The 23186-nt window shown below is 41.0% G+C and overlaps 1 protein-coding gene across 2 annotated transcripts in view; it reads right to left on the reverse strand.

The window, feature by feature from the left end:
* Positions 1-23186, reverse strand: part of AGPAT5 (1-acylglycerol-3-phosphate O-acyltransferase 5) — a 53388-nt gene that overhangs the window by 16105 nt on the left and 14097 nt on the right. The window contains exons 3-5 of one of the 2 annotated variants that reach the window (XM_074329296.2): positions 15942-16057; positions 11601-11690; positions 4599-4689 (exon numbers count right to left, since the gene is read on the reverse strand). In XM_074329296.2, coding sequence (XP_074185397.1) covers positions 4599-4689; positions 11601-11690; positions 15942-16057 — 297 coding nt within the window. Of the gene's footprint in view, positions 1-4598; positions 4690-4776; positions 5861-11600; positions 11691-15941; positions 16058-23186 lie in introns of those variants that run through there. The other variant, XM_074329297.2, reaches the window with a different exon arrangement.

A 23186-nucleotide genomic window follows, 5' to 3' on the forward strand; every position in this document is an offset into this window, starting at 1 on the left:
CGGCCGGTACTGCTGCCCCAGGCACAGGTAGACAGCTGCTGGTTTAGAGTTCAGACCGTGGTTCGAGCCCATCAAGAATTCACCACGGGGCAGCTGAGAGGAGTGTGGAAAGACAGGAGGAATAAACAGTAATATCACTTCTTTGGTGCAACTCTGTGAGCAAATGGTCTGGAAATGGCCCAGAGGTAAGGCCAGCTCTCAAGCTGCACATCTGCTGTATACAAAGCACTATGCAGGTGTGACAGGGGCCCTCGGCTCCTGCCCCAGTCCTGCCCCAGTGCTCCCTGCTGCTGCCATCCTGTCACCTGACCTAGGGGCCCATCAGAACCAGGCAACAGAACCTGGGAAAAACAGGAGGCCAAAGGACGAGACATGAAATACAGCTGCTATTTAGTCTTGGATGGAGAAGTCGATATGCAAAGTGAAGAAAACAGGTGTCTTGAGTATCACCATAACTGTAATTTGAAAGCTTGTGCATCCCCTTTATTCATGCCTCTTCTTTTTCAAAAACGACTAGCGTACCAGAACAAGACATTCTACACTGGGCATGCAAAGTTTGAGTGTGCCCTTCCCATCTGATTCTTTTCTCTCCTTATATCCTGAACAATCGTGGAGCCAATAGCAATCGAGGCCTATGAGATTTAGTCTGCGGCCTCACTAGGAATAGACCGCATCCCCTTGCACTCTGCAAGTCACTACAGAGGTGGCCAGATACCTGACAAGACCAGCCAGCGATAGCAGCTCCATGGCTGGCAAAGAAATGACAGCTACAGCAATGAGGAGAGGACTGGGGCGCTCCGTGACAGGTCTGTGGGGTGGGGCTTACAGAACATAAATAATCTCACTGGTCCCTTAATAAACAAATGTTTCAGAAACATAATTATAGAAAGATTGTTTTTACTTACTATATTATTTTATTCATATTTACTAATACCAGTATGCTATACAGTACATGCTATGTATATATTTATACTACTTATATTTATATACTATTATACTATATAATGCTATTACCTTTACATAGTATGTTTGAAGCTCTCCTTACTAAATGTTTTACCATTGTTTCCTTAAATTGCCAGTTCCACGTTAGCCGTTCTGAAAATAAAACTGTCTTTTTTCTAATTTATATGATAAAATTGAAAAGTCTTCAATATATATCTTGCTTACTTAACATGTGATAGTTTTATGAAGACTCTACCTATATTTCAGACCTCTCAAAATCTTAAGTTCCGTCCTGGAGAGATTATTTTTAAACAAAATCTTGACTAATTTATTTGGGACTGTGAATAAGTCCTTTTTAAAGAAATGACTTACATTTAGTTTCAAGTAAGAAGGAAATTTAGGGAACTTTAATATGACAATCTTGTAAACAAAAAATATTAAGAATTCATGACACTACAACACAAGTATATCTTAAATACAACTTTAATATGGAATGAAAATATTTTAGACTGATATTTTTTTGAAGCAAAATACTTCTAGGGAATAGTGATAACCAAGGCTGTGAAGTTTTCAGGCTTAAGACACACCCACAGCCACCACCCCCACCTAGTAAACCAGCCGATACCACTGCCCACAGAGAACTGAGGACCAGTTTATGGTACAGTGACTTAGACGTGTAAACAAGTATGAAACTTTAAAAATCTAAATTAAAAATGTTGGTTTTGATTTGCTTTTCTATTTGTTTTTTAATTCAGATTCAAATGAAGGTAGTTTAGGAGCAAACTTAATGTTCTGAAGCAAAACATGTGATATACTAACAAGAGCTATGAGTTTCAGTTTTCCTGAAGAAAAATTAGCTTAACAGATGGAGAAACAAGGTCTTTTGTTTTTATTTTCAAGTAATCGTTCTTTTGTTTTTATTTTAAAGTAATTGCATTTAGTTGTGACCTAAGAGGAAAGAAAACAGGAAACACTTTTTCTAGATATACTGTTTTACAAATCAGTTTCCTTTTGTGTATGGTGGAAAATAATTACCTTTACAGTCACAAGAAAATATACTTCTAATAGGTAGCAACAGTTTTCCCAGTTACAGAATTTAAAGAAGAGTTAGCATTTAAAAATTATATTCACAAGACAAATTTTTTCCCCTTTTGGTAACTTCAAGAAAGATCTACGACTCAGAAAAATGACAGACCTATAGGTGACTAGGGTGTTATTGACTGAAAAGCTAGAATATGGATCATTATTGCACTATTTTAAGAATTACTTAAAAGTACTTGTTTAGCATTACAAAATTGCTGTGGAGTTTTAAAAATAAGTAACTCTTAGTTGGTATATTAACTAGTCATCTCAGTTAATGAGATTGAACAATAAAAGGTAAATATTCATCTTAAATTATTTTGAAATGAATTAAGAAGTATTAGCATTAAATCTAATTACAAACAGAAAAATGTTTAAGGCCCTGTTACGGACTGAAGCAGCTCTCCCCCACCCCCCACAATTCATTTGGAAGCCCTCACCCCAATGGGACTATATTTGGAGACAGGGCCTTTAACGAGGTAATTGAGATTCAATGAGGTTATATTGGCAGGGCCCTGATCTGCTAGGACTTGTGTCCTTATAAAGAGGGGAAGAGACACAAGAGACATCTCTGTGTGAGCACACTGAAGAAAGTTCATGTGAGGACAAAGCAAGAAGGCAGCCCTCTGCAAGCCAGGAGGAAAGTTTTCACTACAAACTGACCGTAATGACACCTGCAACCCAGACTTCCATGTTCCAGAACTCTGAGAAAATTGTTTAAAAATCTGGTGTTTAAGCCACCGAGTCTGTGTTATCTTGTAATGGAAGCCTCCGGTGACTGACACAGGCCACAAAACCTGGATTGAAATTATGACTCTGAATACAGTTAACACAGTAAATAAATCTATTTGCATATAAACCTGTTTTGCCCAATTGGAAAAAGTATGCTAAGTATTTACACACACACACACACACACACACACACACACACACACACACACGACCCTTGGACAACGTGGGTGAGGGGTGCCAAACCCCCACGCAGTCAAAAGCCCCATATAACGTCTAACTCCACGAACACTTCAGTTGTCCCTCAGTACCTGGGGGAGGCGGTTCCAGGACCCCAGCAGATACAAAATCCCCGGATTCTCAAGTCCCTTATATAAAATGGCATAGAACAATGTATACAGTCAGCCTTTTACAGCTGCTTTCTGTAAACATTATGCCATTGAAACTCACAAAAGCCCTATGGAGGAGATATTACATTCCCAGGTTTACAAGTGAGGAAATGGAGCAAAGGAAAGAAAGTAACTGTCTAAGGTTAGTTCTGAAACTCATATATGCTTGGGGTCGCAGTGCAACGCTAGTGGTCCTGTCCACCTACATGGTGGCGCAAGAGTGATACTCGATAAACACTGTAAGGAGAAGTTGAAAAGGACTTTGGAGAGAGCCTAGCTTTCCCAACTGGGATGGCCAGCCCACGTATGCTGAAGTAAGCCAGGTCCTTACCAGCCAACATACGGGTAGCCACCTAGGACTTTCTAGCCCCCCCCCAGAGCTCCAGCCTAAGTGCAGTGAGAAGGGAGGCTGCAGAGATGAGCCATCCCTGCGGAGCCCTGCCCCAAAGTGCAGAACTATGAGCAAATAAATGGTGGTCACTGTTTGCGAGTTCTTGGGTGGATTCACATCAGATCACAATGAACTAAGTAAAAATAAATAAAATTGAAATCTCATCTCCTCTGAGGGACGAGCCAGATTTTGAATGCTCACCAGCCACATGGGGGTAGCAGCTACCACGTAGGTCAGAGCAGACAGAACGTCACCATACAGCAGCAAGTTCTCTTAGACAGCACTGCACAGACCCTGGCATAACGTCATCACAGGGCATTTGCTTGGTAAACCCCTGCCCATCATGAATGGAAAGCACATACTAATTCACAGTCAATCTTCAAAGACACTTTTGGTAATACAGCAGAGCCACTATTTATGTTTACTTCCCCACCTGGTTAAATCGAACAGCTTACTCCAGTGTGTCAGTTAGCCAAATGTCTAAAATATGGATGTCAAGAATATTCTCCTTATTGGGGACATCAAATAGCTTCCTAGTACTGTGAACCCACTTTGTGTAATATTCTCCCACAGGAACTTCACATACCTTTGAGTGTAATTCTTACACAGAGTTAGGCACACCCGTGAGGTACACATTTTCTAAGAGACGAGGAAACGGAAGCTCAGTGACGTTAGGCAGCAACCCTACGGTTAGTGAATGCCAAACTCTGGAGTCCACGCTAGGTTTGTCCATGCACAGAGTAGAAGCTCTTCCCATCACACGGAACCCAAACAGTATGACAGGTCATGTGCACAATCCTGTTCCTAGATAGATTCCCTTACATCCATGGTACCAAAGTCTGTAGCAAGCGCTTGGGTTTAATATCTCAGAGATACGTAAGAACATGCATATGAATTCATGAGCAGAAACTTCGTTTCCCAAGAGGTAATGCATACATTTATTCAAAGAATAAATATGTTCATTCATTTCAATTGTTGTGAAACATAAGTATCTTGTCTAGGAACAAAAATTAAAAAGGTTATTATCTTTAAAAATTATTTTGTCAAATAGTCAAATGTTTACTTACCTTCTTGAGCAGCAAATGTTTGACTAGATGAAATGACTTTTGTTAGTTCTGGATTATACCTTGTTCCCTCTGGAAAAATCACAAGATACATCTGTGAAGCATAAAGAATGTTTGGTTTGTTGGTGTGAACTTTTTGTTGTTGCTAATTTACCAGTGTGAACCCTACTAATGCTAAGAGAGTGTTTCCTGTGGTGGGAAAAGGGTTTATTCATTTCCATATGATGTTCATATCAAGTACAAACATTCAACTAAGTCTTATCACAGACTATATTAAAAACGCAGTCCTACATTCACGGGTAGGTCAGTCATTAAAGATCGAACGTTTCTAATTATGTGCTCACGTTCATGAAATAACGATTTGGCCATGAAACGCTGACTCAGACAAAGCCTTGCGTTATTAACGAAAGAGCTTTTCTCCCCCATAAGTTCTGCAAGATGACTTTGAAAAAGGTCCAAATTTTAGACATCTCTGTCCCTAAGTACATCTTCTTTGAGAAAAACGGTACAAAAATATATACATTTCCACAACATAAAAGGTAGTAAGCGTTCACATTTCAAAAATCACACAGTATTATTTTATTTATAGAGCTCCTTTAATACATTTTAAATGACTCAATTTAAAAGCCACTTCATAAATTAAAATAATGTACTTATAAATAAAAAGGAGAATATCAAGCTGGATGTTTACTAAGCAATCACCGAGTCTAAGCTTTTACATTTATCTGCCCGGGAAAGTGAAAATAGAAAGAGTAAAACTATACAGTGAAAAATTCCTAACTTTAGAACTTACAAAAAGTACACGTTTGGTAGACAAAAGGCAAAATAAGACTTTCCTCAAATCTTTTCAACCCATGTTCATTTGTTCAATCCTCCCCAGACCCCAGCTAATACCGTCCACCTACACAGTCAGTACAGAAGCTCTCCCTTATCGAAATGAGCTATGACCCTACTTAATGAACTCACATGAGAGTTCAAAATTTTTTCGTTAGACACACATATGATCAATCTCTTCCACAATCTCATTTGAAAACAGGTACAATGGTAGCTCTACAATTTTGCATTTTCAGCTTCCATGCAAATCTATAAGCTTTCAGTCATCCATAAAGTCTTCAGAACCCACTATCTTGGCCTAACTTAGAAATTAATAGATTGCGTTATGTATCTTCATATTTAATAATGATGATTAACCAGAGTGGTCAAGAAATGTAGACAACTTTGTAAAATGAAGAAAGAAAAAAGAATTCCTTATTATATTCCAGCAACTAGAAAGAAAAGAAAAAAAATACCAACATTAGTTCCCAAACCCCTTCTCGTGAGAATACATTTTTAATCAGTGAAGTTTGTGTTCAAAGTCATGAAAGCATTTGCTTATGGTTATTAGCCTTTAGCTCAATCATTTATAAACAAAATGATTCATGACTTGAACGGTTAGTAAGTCCTGTGGTGTTATTTTCTGTCTCTCAGATGTTTCCTTTAAAGAACACTGATGGTCAGCAAGAAAGCAAGAATAAACTATTCATTCAGGGTACATTCAAGAAACATTTCTTGTACACCTACTATGTCCAGATACATAAAATGGATGATGGGACCTCGATCTACAAAATGGTAACATAAATAAACAAGCGCTCTCCCCAGGAGACGAGGAATAAGGCGAGGCTGTCCATTCTCACCAGTCTTACCAAGACTGCACTGAAGGCTCCAGCCTGGGAAAATGGGCAAGAAAGCAGTAACAGACAGGCAGGTGAAAAAGAAAGAGTGAAACTCTATTTATACACAAATGACATGATTGTCTTTACAGGAAATCCTAAAGAATCTTTTTATAAATAATGAGATAATAAGTTTAGCAAGGTTACAGGATGAAAATCAATATATAGAAACCAATTGTACGTCTAGATGCTATCAACAATCAGAAATTAAAAATTTTAAAATGCTATTTACAGTAGCATCAAAAATATGAATTAAGAATTTCATAATATGGAACATTTGGATGAATTTGCCAGATGTGTAAACTTGTACACTAAAAAAATGGCAAAACACTGCTGAGGGAAATTAAAAACCTAAACAAACAGAAATATAGACTGTGCTCACAGATCTGAAGATTCAATATTGTTACATTAATTCGCCCCAGATTGATCTAAGATTCAAAATAGTCCAAAATCAAAGGCCAACAAGCTTTTATGTAGAAACTGACAAGCTGACTCTACAACTTATATGGAGATGTAAAGGATCTAAATTAGCCAAAACATCTTTGAAAAAGGACAAATTTAGGAGATTTAACTAAATCAGATTTCAAAACTTATAAAGCAAGAGTAATCCAGACAGTGTTAGCATTGGCCAGGGGATTGCATATAGACCGCAGGAACTGATTAATGGTCCAGAAATAGACCCTACATATGCAGTCAATTTACTGCAAACAGTGGGGAAAGGACAACCTTTTCAATAAGTGATGACGGATGTTCATACTTAGAAATATGAACCTTGACCCCACACCATATACAAAAATTAGCTCAAAATGGATCATAGTCCTAAATGTAAACCTAAAACTATAAAACTTTCAGAACAAAACAGGAGAAAAATCTTACAACTCTGAATTTGGCAAAGAATTCTAAAACAGAATTCTAAAAGAAGACATTATGAGAGAAACATCAACAAATTCAACTTAAGAAAAATTTAAAACTTTGGTTCTTCAAGACACTGTTATAAATATGAAGAGGTGAGTCACATATGCAAAGACCTGTACAGGAACATTCTTAGAAGTTCATTTTTAAAGCTCCAAACTGGAACAAGTTGTGGTGTACCCATGTAATTACATGCTACTCGGCAGTAGAAAGAAACAAAAATATTGATCCCCACAATGTTATGAATGAATCTCAAAATAATTATGCAAAGTGGATGAAGCCAGACCCACTCCCCTCAAAAAGAGTGCTAACTATACGATTCCATTTATATAAAATTCCAGAAAACACAAACTAACTATAGTAGCAGAAAGCAGATCAGGGACTGCCCCGGGGATAGACTAGGCACAGAGACGCACAAGCAGGCTGCTGGAGGTAACAGTACGCTTATCACTGTGACCACGATGATGGTTTCACGGTGCGTACACACAGCAAAATTCACCTAATCCTACACCGTACGCATATCTGCAGCTTACCGTACATCACTCATACCGCACTAATAAACACTTCAGTAAGTAAAGACGTCTCTTGTGCTATCTTGTCACAAATGACAGGATTTCCTTCTTTTTTGAGGCCAAAAAATATTCTGTAAAAATATCCTGAATACATATATACAAACATACACACACACCACATTTTCTTTACCCACTCATCTGTTGATTGACACTCAGCTTGGTTACTGTGATATTGCTGCAATGCAGATATCTCATCAAGACAGTAATTATATATTTTTCGGATACACACCCAAGACGTAGAACCGCTGAATCATATGGTAGTTCTAGTTTTAATCTTCTGAGGAACCGCCATTCTATTTCCCATAATGACTGTACCGATTTACAGGCCCACCAGCAACAGCCAAGGGTTCTCTTTCCTGCACATTCTCACCAGCATTTGTTACCTTCTGACTTGTTGATAACAGCCCTTCTGACAGGTGTGAGGTGGTGTCTCACTGTGCTTCTGACTGGCATTTCCTGATGACTAGTGATACAGAGCACATTTTCATGTGTCTGGTGGCCCTTTGTGTGTCTTCTTTGGAGAAATGTCTATTCAAGTCTTTTGCCCATTTTGGGATTATTTGATTTTTTGCTAGTGAGTTGCATGAGCTCCTCATCGACTTTGGAAACTGACACCGTGTAGGGTATGTGGTTTGCAAGTCTATTCTCCCTTTCCACAGGCTGCTTTTTCACTTGGTTCTTGTAAATCTAAGATTATTCCAAGTTTTTCAATTTGTTAACAAAAAAACAGAAGGAGGCTTCCATTTAGGAAGTAGAATGCTAACAGTATTGCTGCCAACCCCACAACAACAACACTGGATAACCTGCGAACCTTCAGAGAGCTGAGGTTACAAGGCACCCAACTCACCCAAAAACCTAAGGGAAGAAAGGCAACTCAGAGGAGAGATGAGAAGCAAGCACTTGTTTACTTGGGACAAATGCCAACAGATGCCAGTGAAAAGACCGAGATACAACTTTTAACACATTAAAAAGGCTGAGTGTGAGCTGTTGAAACAGAAGCAGCCCTGGGCTCACAGAGACAGAATTTACCAGAACACACAGGCTCTGCTCCACAGACTTCACTGTGTACTCACAGAGAAAGAAAACCCGGGTCAGGGAGAGAGGCCTGAGCACGCATCTTAACGACACAGCCCGAGAGAGGAGAAGGGCAGCCAGCGCTGGAAAGGCAGCCGGCCCAGCCTAGACCCTGCTCCACTGCCCTTCCTGTGGACAACAGTCTTCAGTTTCTGCTGGAAAGGCAACAAGGCCCTGCTGCCCTTGGACGTGGCTGAAGCCCATTGCAGCTGGGGGCTGCACAGAAAGGAAAACGCTGGACAGAGCAGTGGAGGAGTGCATGCTGGGCGCAGGTGTACAGCTGCGAGCCAGGCAGGATGACAGAAGGTTCCACCGCCAGGAGTTAATCAGGACAGCCACACACGCCTGCCCTCCCCTCCTCCCACCACCAAACCAACCAGAGCTCAGTAATGGTATCAGAGGACTATTCCTGGACAGGTGGAAAAAGGAGACCAACTGTGAGTGCAGCACAAAACGGCTGAGTGTTAAACAGGTGCTGAGAAAAGCTGTAGCATAACATCTCCCTCCCCACACACAACGTAATGGTGCTACAGGAATGTGAAGTCCGCAGGAAGAATTCCAGCGATAGGAAAACCCAAATCCAGCACAGCTCCTGACTACACTGACTCAGCCTACACTGCCAGAGAAAGGAAGGTGTATCCATCCTCAGGTAGCAAAACTGTTTACTTCAGTCTCAGCTGTGCTTTACTCAACATGCCCAACTTTCAACAAAAGCTCAGGAGGGATAAACAAAGGGCAGATGCAGCAGTCGGAAGAGACAAAGCAATCATGGTGCTCAGACTCAGAAACAGCCCCGGTGTTGTAATGACCAGATAGGGACTTAACGTAATTACGGGTGGCACGTGAAGGCTGCCGTGGGAAAGGTGGGCACCTTCGGTCAGGTGGATCCTTTCCGCACAGACATGGAAACTATGAGACGGAACCAAAGGGAAATAACACTAGGAAGGAAAAACAGTAGCCGAGATGAAGACTGCCTTTGAACGGTTCATAGTAGACCAGGCAAAGCCGAGGGGAGGATCAGTGCACTTGAAGACAGGTCAACAGAAATTACCCATGCTCTCCTCTCTCTCTCTCCCTCTCTCTGTCACACACACACACACACACACACACACACACACACACACACACAGAATGTGCAAGAACAGCCCAAAAGAAAAAGCATTCGAGAGCTGCAGAACAATATCGAATGGTCCAAATCATGTGTAATTGAAGGAGAAAGACAGAACAGAGTAACAATAACATTTAAAGAAATAATGGCCAAGAATGTTCCAAAATCAATGACAGATATCAAACCGCAGACCCAAGCTCAGAGAAGACCAACCAGGATAAATATGGAGGAATATTTATCAGGCACGCAATACTTCAACTGCTGCAAACCAAAAACAGAGAGGAACTCATGAAGGCAGCCAGAGAAAAAAGACATGAACGCACAGAACGGTTTCTCAGCCTGAACACTACTGAGCACTAAAGTGTAGCACTAAGAACGCTACAAGCCACATAAAATGGGACTGTACAGCTTTGCTTGACATACAGCGCCTATGGCAGGAGGCCGAGAAACCTCCCGGCAGCCACCTGTGCCTTGGGTGACCAGACTGCTGGACTGGACAAGTGGGATGGCTCTCTGATGTGCAAATTGATGCCGAAATTTTAAATAATTTTTCGAAAGGAAAGTGGATATATATATTGACAACCTCTTCTGTCTTACAGAGACCAATCAACAATGACCCCAATTCTGCCCCAACATACCAAATGGTTTCAGGCTAAACAGACCCTTTCGAAAAGCTCCGCTCTGTCCTCAGGGTGAGTAGGAGCAGGATAAAGAGGTCTTGTGCATCTCATTACACCCTTCTCCAGGTCTTCCCAAGCAGCAGCGATTTCCTAATGCACACACTAGAGGGTGTGTGTAGGTGCCAAGCTGACACATTAGGGCACTTCATCAGCTGACTGGGAAGCTTCCTTCAGTATAAGCTCTGGCTGCCACCATGAGCCCTGGTGAGAAGCAAGGAGGAGACCAGAGAGGCGGGGGACACGAGAGGAAAAAGAACAGCACTGGGACCCGGGAGCTGCGTTTCTGAGCAACAGGACACACCCGTGTCATGCCCGGGGGTCTGGGGACTGAATGAAGCTCACGTGGTCATGGCAGGCATGCTGCCCTGTCCTCGGGGAGCCAGGGGCAGGGCCATTGGGTGGCAACTGGCCTCCTTCAAAGAGAAGGCTGAGATTCTTTTTGGGGGAAGCGAAATTTTCTAAAATAATATTTACACTGAATGATTCTGGGTAGATATGGATAGTGCTTTTGGCTTTTCAAATAACTCAATATGTACAAGAAACCCAAGTTTATACTCCCAGACAGAAAAGAGTGGTTTCTTCTTCTAAAACTCCACCTGATACTAAAGCGGAAAAGGAGTGAGAGCCGCTCTGAGCAGCTCCAGTGTAAGGTTACAAGCTGAGTCCCGTTTTCTAATTATAGTCGAAAGACACCAGTGTCCTTCCTGCCGCTGCTCCTCAAGGTCAAGACTGACAGCCCCTGGGAGAGGCTCGAGTCGCCTGCAGCAACCTTCCTGAGGCCCAAAGCGACCCTAGCTATGCTTAGAGGATGTTGTTGCCGGAACAAAATTCGGAATTATTCATTACACATGGGATAATGTACTTTCCTAGCAATTCTTAAATTCTAACGAAATTCTTAAACTAAAAAATGAGGGTTGATAAGAAAATAATAAAAATGAGTGAAATCTTACCGGAGTTCCTGTGTTCATGTAGCTTTGCAGCTTCTTTCTCATTTCCTTTTCATTAAATCTGGCACTTCTTTTTACGTAGATTCCTCCATGCTGCCACATAAAAACAATCAGGGAAAAAGTATTTACTATTAGACTATCCAATGGCCAGGCATCTAAAAGGTAACTTTACTCCCAAAGAGTAAAGAATAAAATTACATTTTAGGAATTAAACTAAATTTAATACGTTCAAATATTAGCATCTAAGGAACATTAGCTGAAAAAAGTCTCCTATGTCTCTACATAATTCAAGTAAAACGGCATATTATATGGGAAAATATATTAACATTTAGTTTTGTTGGCAGTTAAAAATGCTTTCTTTCTTAAAACTACATTTTTAATATAAAAAACTCGATTAATCAGATGAATTTCAGTTCTCAACTTTTCTACTGACTTATAGAATCACTAAGAGGTGTCCTTAACATGTCAACACACATGATCTTTAGGGTTTTTAAAAACTGCCCCAGTACAGATATGTATGTAGCCCTGTTGTAGACTGGACTGTGCCCCCCCAAACTCTTCTGTTGAAGTCCCAGCCCCCAAGGTGACGGTATTTGGAGAAGGGACCTTTCGGGAAGTAATTAAGGTTAAATGAGGCCCTGAGGATGGGTGGGGCGGCCCTCCTAGGGCTGGTGCCTTAGGAGAAGAGGACATTAGGACGCGGACATGTGAGCGCACAGAGGGAGCACACGGAGAAGGCGGCCACTGCACGGCAAGCAAGGAGGCCTCAGGAGAGACCAGCCCTGCCGCCTTGGACTTGCAGCTTCCGGAGCTGGGAGGCGATCAATTTCTGTTGTTCCGGCCATCCAGTCTGTGGTACCTTGGGGAGGCAGCCCTAGCAGACTAACACAGGCACTTTCATAAAATTCAGGCAACTTGAATGACGCCGTGTAAGTGCACGTCATCGAAACTTCGCAGTGGGTCAGTACACTTGTTGCTTTCCTCTGTGCTAATTTGAATACATCTGTAAAATAAATGGACTGGCTGAATTTGATTTTGTCTTAATCAAGAAAAGGAAATGGACAGAGAAAAGCAAGGCGGGAACAGTCCAGAGAGGAGAGGAAGCGTGATGGCCCGCGCTTCTGGTATGAGCGGGGTTGCCTGGGCGCAGAGCAGCAGCTCAGAGCGCTGCCTAGAACGTACGGCACTGTTCACCCAGACGGAACTCATGGCAGTAAATTCACTTTAGAACTAAAAGCCACAGAACGCAGATCATGAAAAACTTTCCCCCAGCTTTCACTGACATTGTATCTATTCTTTACATAATACTTCTTCCCTATCGTTTAACTTGCTTATGAAAGTCTATTACAATTCAAAACGTCCGAGGAGTTGTTTCACAGGTATAGGAAAGATACGGAAGTGAAGACCAGGTATCCTTCCTTAAGGAGCTTACCGATTAGTCGGGAAGTGAAACATGCACACAGTAAGAGATAAAGAGAATTTGGTAAGTGGTTTAATAAAGACAGCCCCAAACAACAGCAGAATGGAAGAAGGAGAGTAACTGCCAGGCTCAGGGAGGGTTTCATGATGACCTCTAACCCGGGCTTTAAAGGCAGAGGAGAAAAAGTATTTATGTGAAACTGAAGGAACAGCTTGAAGAAGGAAATGGAGGTGAGAAACAGAGTCAGGCTAGAGCGCGAGGTCGTGGAGACAGACCAGGGTAGACGAGGTGACATGCGAGGAACGGGACCTGCTACAGCTGGAAAACACACATTTTGAGCAGCTCAGTGGCTTGCCTAAACGTGTGGTTTGAAAAGAGAGAAAGAATCGTTGTGGGCTGCGGGTAGACACTGCCGGTTCTGTCTGAAGTCCCGCACAGCAGACCAGCCCCTCGGCATAGCCGGAGCGGCGAGATAGTGAGCACACCCGCTTGTTTTGATCTCTTCTCCCAGAGAAACAAAAGAACAGGGCACGTCTATTCAGTGCCAAAGTGAAGTACAATTCCTGGGCCGTGGATGTTAGTTACACTTTGCAGCCAGGCAGGCACAAGTCAGGCTCTGAAGCCACCCTGGCGGAAGCCCCGTCAGCTTTAGAAACGTCAGGGAGGAGCCTAAAACGTTCCGTTTGATCTCAGGTCAGTACAATGGACAGATTAAAAACCTGTTGTGGTTGGTCATGGGAGCTTACTGTTCTTACAAAAAGATCCGAGATCCCCAGTCTACTCTGCAATAACCCCCCAGATCACTATTTAAATCGTTGTAACCCTAACAATCCCCCAAACTAAGCATACTTCCGGGAGTTCTGAATGTGTAAGGCTCATCTGCAGACATTTTCCTGAAACTACTCTGTGTTTCTTTTTTGAGAACCCAGCCTGTCTTGGGGTTGAGAAGGTCAAGGAGGGAAAGAGAAGGAAAGGATCCTAGTAAAACGGAAATGAAGGAAAAAGGGAAACGAGACACAAAGCCCCTGACTGGGAACATTTGGTGTAAACTGGCGTTTTATTTCAAAAGGGGCCTTGGCCGCCTCCTATTCCTTGCAAAACATTATAGAGTCTATTCACAAATGTTCTCTCTCCACATAAAAAGCTTTACCCCACTCGGAGTCCTCATGGAACTCAGGCAACAAAGTCTCAGAAAAAGCACATTTCTTTCCTCTATTTCTGAACGTCAGGCCTTCCTCAACTTACCTTAATAATCAGACAGTTACATCTGCTATAAAATCATTTAACTTTATAGATACGTTCATCATTTTATAGGAAGGACTAATGAAGTCCCAAATACTCTGTTTTAAATATTACTTAAGTGTAATAGTGACTTTTGTGTTTAAAAGAATAAAGGAAGAAATAATACCTATAAGTAAAACTGTAAAAATACAACCACTTGGGAGAAAAAACAATTCTTTCCATGAAGAATATCATTTACAATTGCTGTATTACTTAATACTCATCTGTGATCTACTTAAAATGCCATCAGCTTTATGGCACAAGAGTATAAACAGGTGCAGTTACAAAGGACATCAATGAGTAACGAGCGGTCACTCACAGCTGTCATACGTCTCTCCAGTTATCTTCACAAGGCTTAAATGAGCAAAAGCGCTCCCTGGCACTTTTATTTTTTAAAATATAACACAACAATACGGTTCCCAAGATGCCTGCTTTTGGTTGCTGGGGCGGGGTGGGGGGCTGCAGGGAGGGGAGCAGAACTCGGTGACAGATTGCAAAGGTAAACCGCACCTTACAATGTTCACAAGCTGGCAGTTTGAAATGTTTGCTTTTCGGAATATCTGTACTATATTAATATGTATTTTTCTATTCAGAGAAAATACTTAGTATTTTATAAATACAATGATTATAAGAAATTCAAAACTTGAAAGTCCGTTTCCTCATATTTTGCTTGTAAATAACTATTTGTGATTAGCATTCTTTCTGCTTCACACAAGTTGTGGAAACGAGCCCTTTTAAAAGGAAAGTTCACTTCCTGGCATACAGTCCACCTATTAGTAATCTAGTCCACTTTTTATAATAAATGCACCCAGGAGTTTAAAATGCTTTCATCAAAATACATATGAATGTGACTTTCCTTTAAAGACTGGGCAGCAGAGGAGAGAGGAAACGAGTACCGGAGCGGGAGCGCTCCAACTTCAAACACGCACGCTGGCCAGTGGCTGCCGGGCAACAGGCCTTGGGGGCACCGCGGGCACCTGTCCAGGCAGCACTTTCTGAGCTACATATTCTCAGAGCTCTGTGTAACTTGAGCCTCTCTTCTTTCATCTGTCATTAAAGTCTTATTACCAAGCATGACTTCCATACAAATTTCACACTTGATAATTAAAACATTCAGTGTCAGCTAATTTATTCAGAAAAGGCATAGAAAAATGCTAGTAATCCCTTTCTGAATATAAAAGAGCCTGTTATACAGTTTCGTGCCCTGAAGGTTATTATGTAATTTTAAAGGACATCTTGGACAATAACACATGTTGAATATTTATTATGTACCTGGCATTCACACTCAGTAGAATATTTCACATATAGCGCTCACTGTTTTTTTTCATATCCTACAGTTCATAATTACTTTCAGTTTCTTATGGTAATTGTCTATCAAATTCTATTCCTTTAATTTTTCCTATTTGTTTGATTTTTGTACATTTACATTTTTGCTATTTAACTATCTGGGTAATCAGACGGGTATATAAATACACCCTATTAAACATGAATTAAAATGACTTCAATTTAGAATAAACTATTAAACTCATAAAAATACCCCCCACCCTGAACCCACACATTTAAATTAAGTGTATGCTAAATTTTAAAATCTGAACTTTTTATAAGCCACATATATATAGAGAAACTAGCACAGAAAAGGTTACCTGAGAAAAATAACAGCCATACAGCGGCAGCCACTTGAGGCCATCTTTCAGCACATAGCGCACGTGTCCCAGCGCGTCCTGCCGCACGGCCAAAATGTCGGCGATAATCCAGTCCACTGCAAAGACACACCGGTTAGTGCATGACCGACCACAGGTGAACCCAGCACTACCTTCACAGAATGTGAAAAAGCCTCTTCACAACACTGTGTAAGGAACATGCTTTGAAAATATGATCAGAATTTTACAATTACTTTAATTGAACACCAGGCATTTAAAAAATAAAAATGTTGTGTTTCTTAATTTGTTTTTTGTTGCTGTTTGGATGGTTTGTTTTTTGCATTTCTTGAAAGGCTTATTTCATGAACAAGTCAAAAGTCACAAACCACCCAAATTAATCCAAAAGCAGCATGAACAAGGAATAAAACAAGCTTCCTTAATTCTTAGTCTGGAAAACTTAGTGACAAAATGATAAGCAAAAAATGGTTAAACAAAACTGTCATGTGCGGCTAAATCTCCTATATATACACTGACATGCTCCACAAAAGGCAAGGACCCTTTACGAGTGAGTTTCGGAACCCAATACTAGGTTATAGCAGCGTTCAAACCAAAGATCTCACACAGCTTACAATAGTGCTAGGCAGACATACACGACCAAAGGACTCGTACCCAGGCTGTTAACAACTCTAGTTACATAGATATGTTATTACTAAAGGGCTGCAAAAGCGAAAATAAGAAGGCATGAGTGAGCTGATAACAAGAATATTTGTAGAAAGAAGTAGGCTGTTAATTGAGCTTTCAAAAACAAGACACTCTGAACAGGAGGACCCTCCCTTGCCAAGACACAGGAAGCAGCAAACTGAGTGTAGTGCAGAAGACGGTACACTGAGGAAACCATTAAAGGAGAGAGATTAAGAGGAAATGAAACGACAAGCAGAGGGCAAATGGTAAAGGGTCTCCAAGACCAGACTGGTCTGGGTTTGAAAGTAAATGGCTACAACTACCCTCTCTTGATAAGAATAAGAAAAAAATGTAAGGGAGACTTTTCTAGTATCTACGGATGAACTGGACGATGGGATACTTGGGGAAAAAAATTGGTTAAGAATCTGTGATAGGAATATAGTCCTAGGATCACAAGTGGATTCAAGGCCATGGAAATGAGAGAACAAAAGAAGTTAATTAGAGGGGAAAATGTCTTAAAACACACAAACCAAAACCTGTAGGAAGTAAAAGCCGAGAACTTAACGGAGTTACAATCATGTTTTAACCAAAAGGGACAATTTCGCACAGTTACAGAAAACGTGACAAAATGATAAGCAAAAACTGTTTAAGCAAAACTCACGGGGGGCTAAATCTCCTATATATACACTGACATGCTCCACAAAAGGCAAGGACCCTTTACGAGTGAGTTTCGGGACCCAATACTAGGTTATACCAGCATTCAAACCAAAGATCTCACACAGCTTACAACCATCAGCTCTGTGAAATCTTCCGGCAATGCACCATTAGACAGAATACCCCACAGAAGATTTACCCAACTTAAACACTGAACATTATCCCCTTGGAAAAACATTTTATCAAGTATTATAAATCCCTTTTCAATCTTTTTATCATTCACAAGTTAACTCATGATGTTTTAAGAGTTACAATTATTACACATGCGTATATAAATTCTATTACAGCTCCTTTAAATAGTGATGCGAAGATTTTCCCCTACAGTGAATTGTCTGGCAGTGTCTACCAGCTGGAGAGACCTACGCTATGGAATCAATTGTCACTTTTCTCTAAGTCTGTAACTTCCTACAGACGCCCTGTCCCCTTCCCTCTAGTTCAAATCAACTAGACAGTCACTGATAAACAGCTTTCCTTCTGATTGTGTCCTAGAATCCAAATACAGTGGTACCTCGGTTTTCTAACATAATCCGTTCCGGAAGACCGTTCGAGTTCTGAAATGTTCGAAAACTGAGGCAAGCTTTCCCCATAGAAAGTAATGCAAAATGGATTAATCCGTTCCACACTTTTAAAATCAACCCCTAAAACTGCAAATTTAGCATGAATTTTACTATCTAATGATACCATAGATCCACAAAATTTACGGCGTTCTTAAACTGAAATGTTAGTCAACGGAGATGTTCGAAAATGGAGGTACCACTGTAATCAAGCTTGTTATAACTGTACCTAATGTAAATCAACTCTGAACAAAATGTGAGAACTGAGTGTATAGTTTTCAAGCTAACGGACAACCTGGTGCATTTGGGGTACAAGGCTAAAAATAAGATTTGGTATCTTTTCCTGAACAATTAAAGTTGGGGGAAATTTTTTTAATGCATTTTTATATTAAAACACACATGGTTTTATTAAGGCCTAGGATGCATCTTCCAAAAACTTTTAAGAGATAAAGTGTAAAATTTTAAAAATATGTCATGTTTGTAATGAACTGTCCTGGAGCAGGCCCTTAAACTCTGGAAAATTTTACTAGAAAAGTTTAAGAACTAAGTTAAGTAGTCAAAAGACACATGCTTTGTGCCATCGATTTTTCCTACTCCATTATCTTTTTTACTTTTCCTGTTCATTTACAACTAGGTTTCAGATAGGAAACTCTAGACAAGGCTGAGTAACTGACAGCTGAGATGGTAATTTATTTTACCTTTACAATAACATTCACGTTTTGAGTTCCGGTATGAATGATTTAATTAAGATATCAGGAAATGTAGCCTTGCAAGAATGTTTCCATGGTGATCCAGCCACAGCAGAGCCATCCTTCCCATTAACTTGGAAGAGACGGGGGGAGGGCAGAGGAGAGGCAGGCAGAAAAGCAGCTCCCGCATCTTGGCTATGATGAGACCAGACTTCCTACTCCATAAGGGGATGGTGTAGTCCCAGAGGGATACTGCACGAGGCGCCTGGCACGGCTCTGGCACCCTGGTGAGCGCTCATCACCGTCCTCATCACTCCTGCTGTTAAATGCCCCCATGAGCCAGGCACTCAGAGGTTATGAGGCAACTACGGAAACTGCCTGAAAATCCTGACAAGTAGGTATTACTCACACCTTACCAACAAGGCTTAGAGAGGCTAAGCAATCTGCCCACTGTCACACAGCCCATTGCAGAAGAGTATATGAACCAGGTTCTCTCTGACCCCAAAGCCCAAGACTTTTTATGACAATCTACTCACCACACATGTTCTTAGTGGAGAAAAAGGTCACGTAAACCAAGAAAAGAGAGCATTTTACGAGATTACCGAGGTAAGTAGAGTCCAAAGCAGATAGTTCAAGAAGGGTGAGAGGGAAGAATAACAAACAGCCACTACATCCTTGCCAACTCTGGAGAGAAATAAGGCGACGGAGACAAAGAGAGACGAGACAGCAAGGACACATTAAGTGAAAATGAGGGAGGAGAGAGACTCGATTCTTTGGGACGTCAGGCCAAGAAGAGACTTGGGTTCCGCTGGCCCAGGCGAGGGTGAACTACCGTTATTTCCCTGAAAATAAAACCTAATCGGAAAATAAACTCTAGCATGATTTTTTTCACGATGCTCGTAATATAAGCCCTACATCCAAAATAAGCCCGTTAAAACTGTCAGCCAGACAGACGCATTTAGTATGTCCATTGCAACACACGACAGACGTATCGAATTATAAAATAATAATAATATACAATTAAATATAAATATTATTGACATTAATACTTAAAAATAAATTATAATATAAATTATAATTAAGTATTTGTAAATACCCAAGCAGGTGCCTTTGGACGACAGGTAAATGCCTATGTAAACAGATGAACTTGAGACTTATTGCCAAATGACCAATCGGAGCACAGACACAACGCACGAATAACATGTGCACTTGATAATGAACGGATGTGGTTGTGTCTAATATGAATCTTCATAATTCAATACGTCGTGTGTTGTAACGGACATACTTAATGCACTCATGTGAAATAAAGAGACGTTTTCTGAATTTTGGTGCCTGCAATTTTTCGTCACTTTTGTGTGGACCATCATTATTAACTGTCATCATTTTTGTTGCCACTCCTGTCTCTTAAGTCTTCAACTAACACTTGATTTAATGGTAGGTTTAAAGGGAATAATATTTTGGCCCCCAGACAAGATGAGTGCAAAAAGAAAGAGCTATTCCATCGAGTACAAGAAAGGAATTGTGGAGGACTCCCTTTGGCCACCTCGCAAAAGAGCAAGAATCTTACAGCTTTCTGCAAAAAGAAGTTGGATCTCGGAATGGTCCGAAAATGGCGAGCAGAGTACGATAACCTCAGCCAACAGGAAGACAAGGGAAATGCTAAGAAGCACAAGTGTGGATCAGGTCGGCAACCATTATTTCCTGAGCTGGAAGACATAATCTGTGAAAGGATTGCTGACAGGAGAGCAAAGGCTTTGGTTATGTGCAGGGCTGATAGTCAAGCATTTGCCCTTGCAATGGCACCACAGTTAGAAATATCCCCAGAAGAATTCAAAGCATCACAACATTGGCTGGATGGCTTTCTTCCGCGATATGAACTGTCTCTAAGATCAATAACACTGTTCAAGCTGGAAGATACTGAAGTTATTAAACGTGCACTTGCATTCAAGTCCTTTGTTCATGGCACCAACTTTTCTAAATACCAACTCTCCTACATGATTGCTATGGATGAAACTGCAGTGGTCACAGGCCAAGGATCTCAAATGACAATTGATCAGAGTGGTGCCTCGTCAATCTACATTCCCTCCACTGGTTACGAAAGAGCATGTGTTACCTGTATTTTGGCAATTCGTCTGGATGGAAAGAAAGCCCCACCTCTAATCATCACTAAGGGCAAGAAAGATAAGGTTGAATGTGTTTCAGGCATTTATGTTCTTGAAACCAAAAAAGCCTGGTGCACACAAGCAGGTATAAGGAAGTGGGTCGATTTAATGTTGCCACTTGTTTTGCGAGGTGGCCAGAGAGGTCTGCTAGTCTGGGATTCAGCCAGCACTCACCGCGCTAATGACATGAAGAACTTCTTTGGAGAGAGAAGAACAGATCAAATAATGATTCCTGCAGAAATGACTATCTCCAGACTCTTGATATTGCAATAAACAAGCCATTCAAAGACCATTTGCCCATGGAAATCAATGACTACATTGAAAATAGAAAGGAGAGAAGTCAGCGTGGAAACTTTGTGAAGCCTAGCCTGCAAGAGGTCGTGACTTGGGTGAAGAATTCATGGGATAAAATCACTGACAGCTGTGTTGCCAATGCACTGCCAGCAGGCTACATGGACAAGAAGTGCTCATTTAAGGAGAGCTCTATTGCTGGACATGAGAGATTGGGGCCAATGGTTCTATAGGAAATAGAGTCGCAAGAAATTCAAGCCAGAATTCGGGGTTTGGAGAGTTATGACGATGTTCCAGAAGAACATGACACGACTGTATTTGAATAAATGTAGATTTTTGTACATGAATAAGTGAATAAATATAGATTGTCGTACATGAATAAATGTAGATTGTTGTACATGAAAAAATAAGACATCCCCTGAAAATAAGCCCTAATGCGTCTTTTGGAGCAAAAATTACTATAAGATCCGGTCTTATTTTCGGGGAAATACAGTAGAAGTCTAAGGTAATTGAACAGCAGTCCTTGAAATGTTCTTTCTGCTACTTACTTTTTGAGAACCTCGATAGTGATTCTTATTATCTCAAGAGGATTTTAAAATGGGGACCTAGATACAACAGGCTAATGACCCAAGTCCATAGGTGAGCTTTAGGGGCCGCTGGAACCTAATACCACATGGAAAGTTTTATGTGCCCATTTTCTTCGGGGAAAAGGCTCCATTTCTCCTATCATATTCTGACTGAAGTCTGAAATCCTAACATAATTTAAAATCACTACCTAGTTATGTTCCTAAGTGAAGGATTAAAAAAACAAAGGCATTAAGCCGGTTAGCTCAGTAGGTTAGAGCGCGGTGCTGGTAGCACCAAGGTTGCTGGTTTGATCTCCACACGGGCCACGGTGAGCTGCGCCCTCCTTAAAAAAAAAGTTAAAGAAAAAAAACCAAAGGCATTAAAAAGTAGCATTCTCAAGTCCTGAAAGCTGACTGCCACGGGACCTTTCACCAGAAAGGCCCTTGGAGGGAAGGTGCGAGGGGCAGGAAATGTTTCTCTACACTGAGACACATAACCTTTTCAGGTCAGCTGTGGGCTGACTATGGCACTTGTACTTCCCACTTGACCTTCCAGTTCCAAACTCAAGAAGAATTTTAAAAATCTGTTTCCTTCCCAATGTTTTCCCAGAAGTCCTCACTCTGGAGTGATGGCGATCATGGCCAGCACACAGTAAGCACATCTATGACAGAAGTGGTTGTAATTGTATTATTATTACTGTTCCACCTCCAGGAGTGTTCAGAGTACTTATTTCACATGTGACACTACTACCAAGCTCTTACTAGAACTATACTTCCATTGAAACCTGGAAAAGGGGAAGTTGGTAGAGTACGAACAAGGAATTTTAAAAGCGAATCCTGTTAAACAGAAAGAAAACGCTATGAATGAAATTAACGATTGGATCAACATAAAGGGAATTCGGGCTATCCTGAGCCATTCCTTTCTCTGGGCCCAGAAATCCTTTGTATTCAGATACGGGAACCCTGGTAGAAACATGCCATCAGCAACAGGACAGGAATAGCAAGACTGTGCCACTAGTAAAAAGCCCAATTGTGTCTGGAGAAAGAGTTAAAATAGAGGAAGGAGGGAGGCTCCTTTGTAGGCCAGAGTTAGAGGCAAATGCTGACCACAGGGCTGCTTGCTTTGCTAGTCAACACATGTAATTAAATCAAATCCTCTGAGCTAGTCCTGCTGATACAATGAGGAGACTATACAGAAACATCAAAATTCCTATCCGCCCTCTGGAACGTCAACACTTGGCCTATAAAACTGAATGCAATCATTACTAAGTTGAGAAGGACGCTTTGACTCCTTTTACGTTCTGTACCATATCTAAGGTGTAGGCAGAAATAAAGCAAATAAGCCACAAAGCGACTGTTGACAGCAGGAAGATAAAGGACAGCCATGGACATAAGGGATTTCCATTCAGTTATCATTGGTCAGGTTGTTTCCAGATGTCAACTTCCAGGTGCTGTGTTTTTACAGTGATAAAAATGGAATTTAGGAAGTAGGCATTAAAGGCAGTTACAGGTTGGAAAAACATGAAGTGGGATAGTTTTGAAATGAATTATTTGTTGAGCTAAAAATTACCTTAACCAATGTCAATTTCTT

Source organism: Rhinolophus sinicus, chromosome 16 (genome assembly GCF_057876585.1).
Source record: "Rhinolophus sinicus isolate RSI-liver-muscle chromosome 16, RSI-T2T, whole genome shotgun sequence".
In the NCBI taxonomy this organism is placed as follows: domain Eukaryota; kingdom Metazoa; phylum Chordata; class Mammalia; order Chiroptera; family Rhinolophidae; genus Rhinolophus; species Rhinolophus sinicus.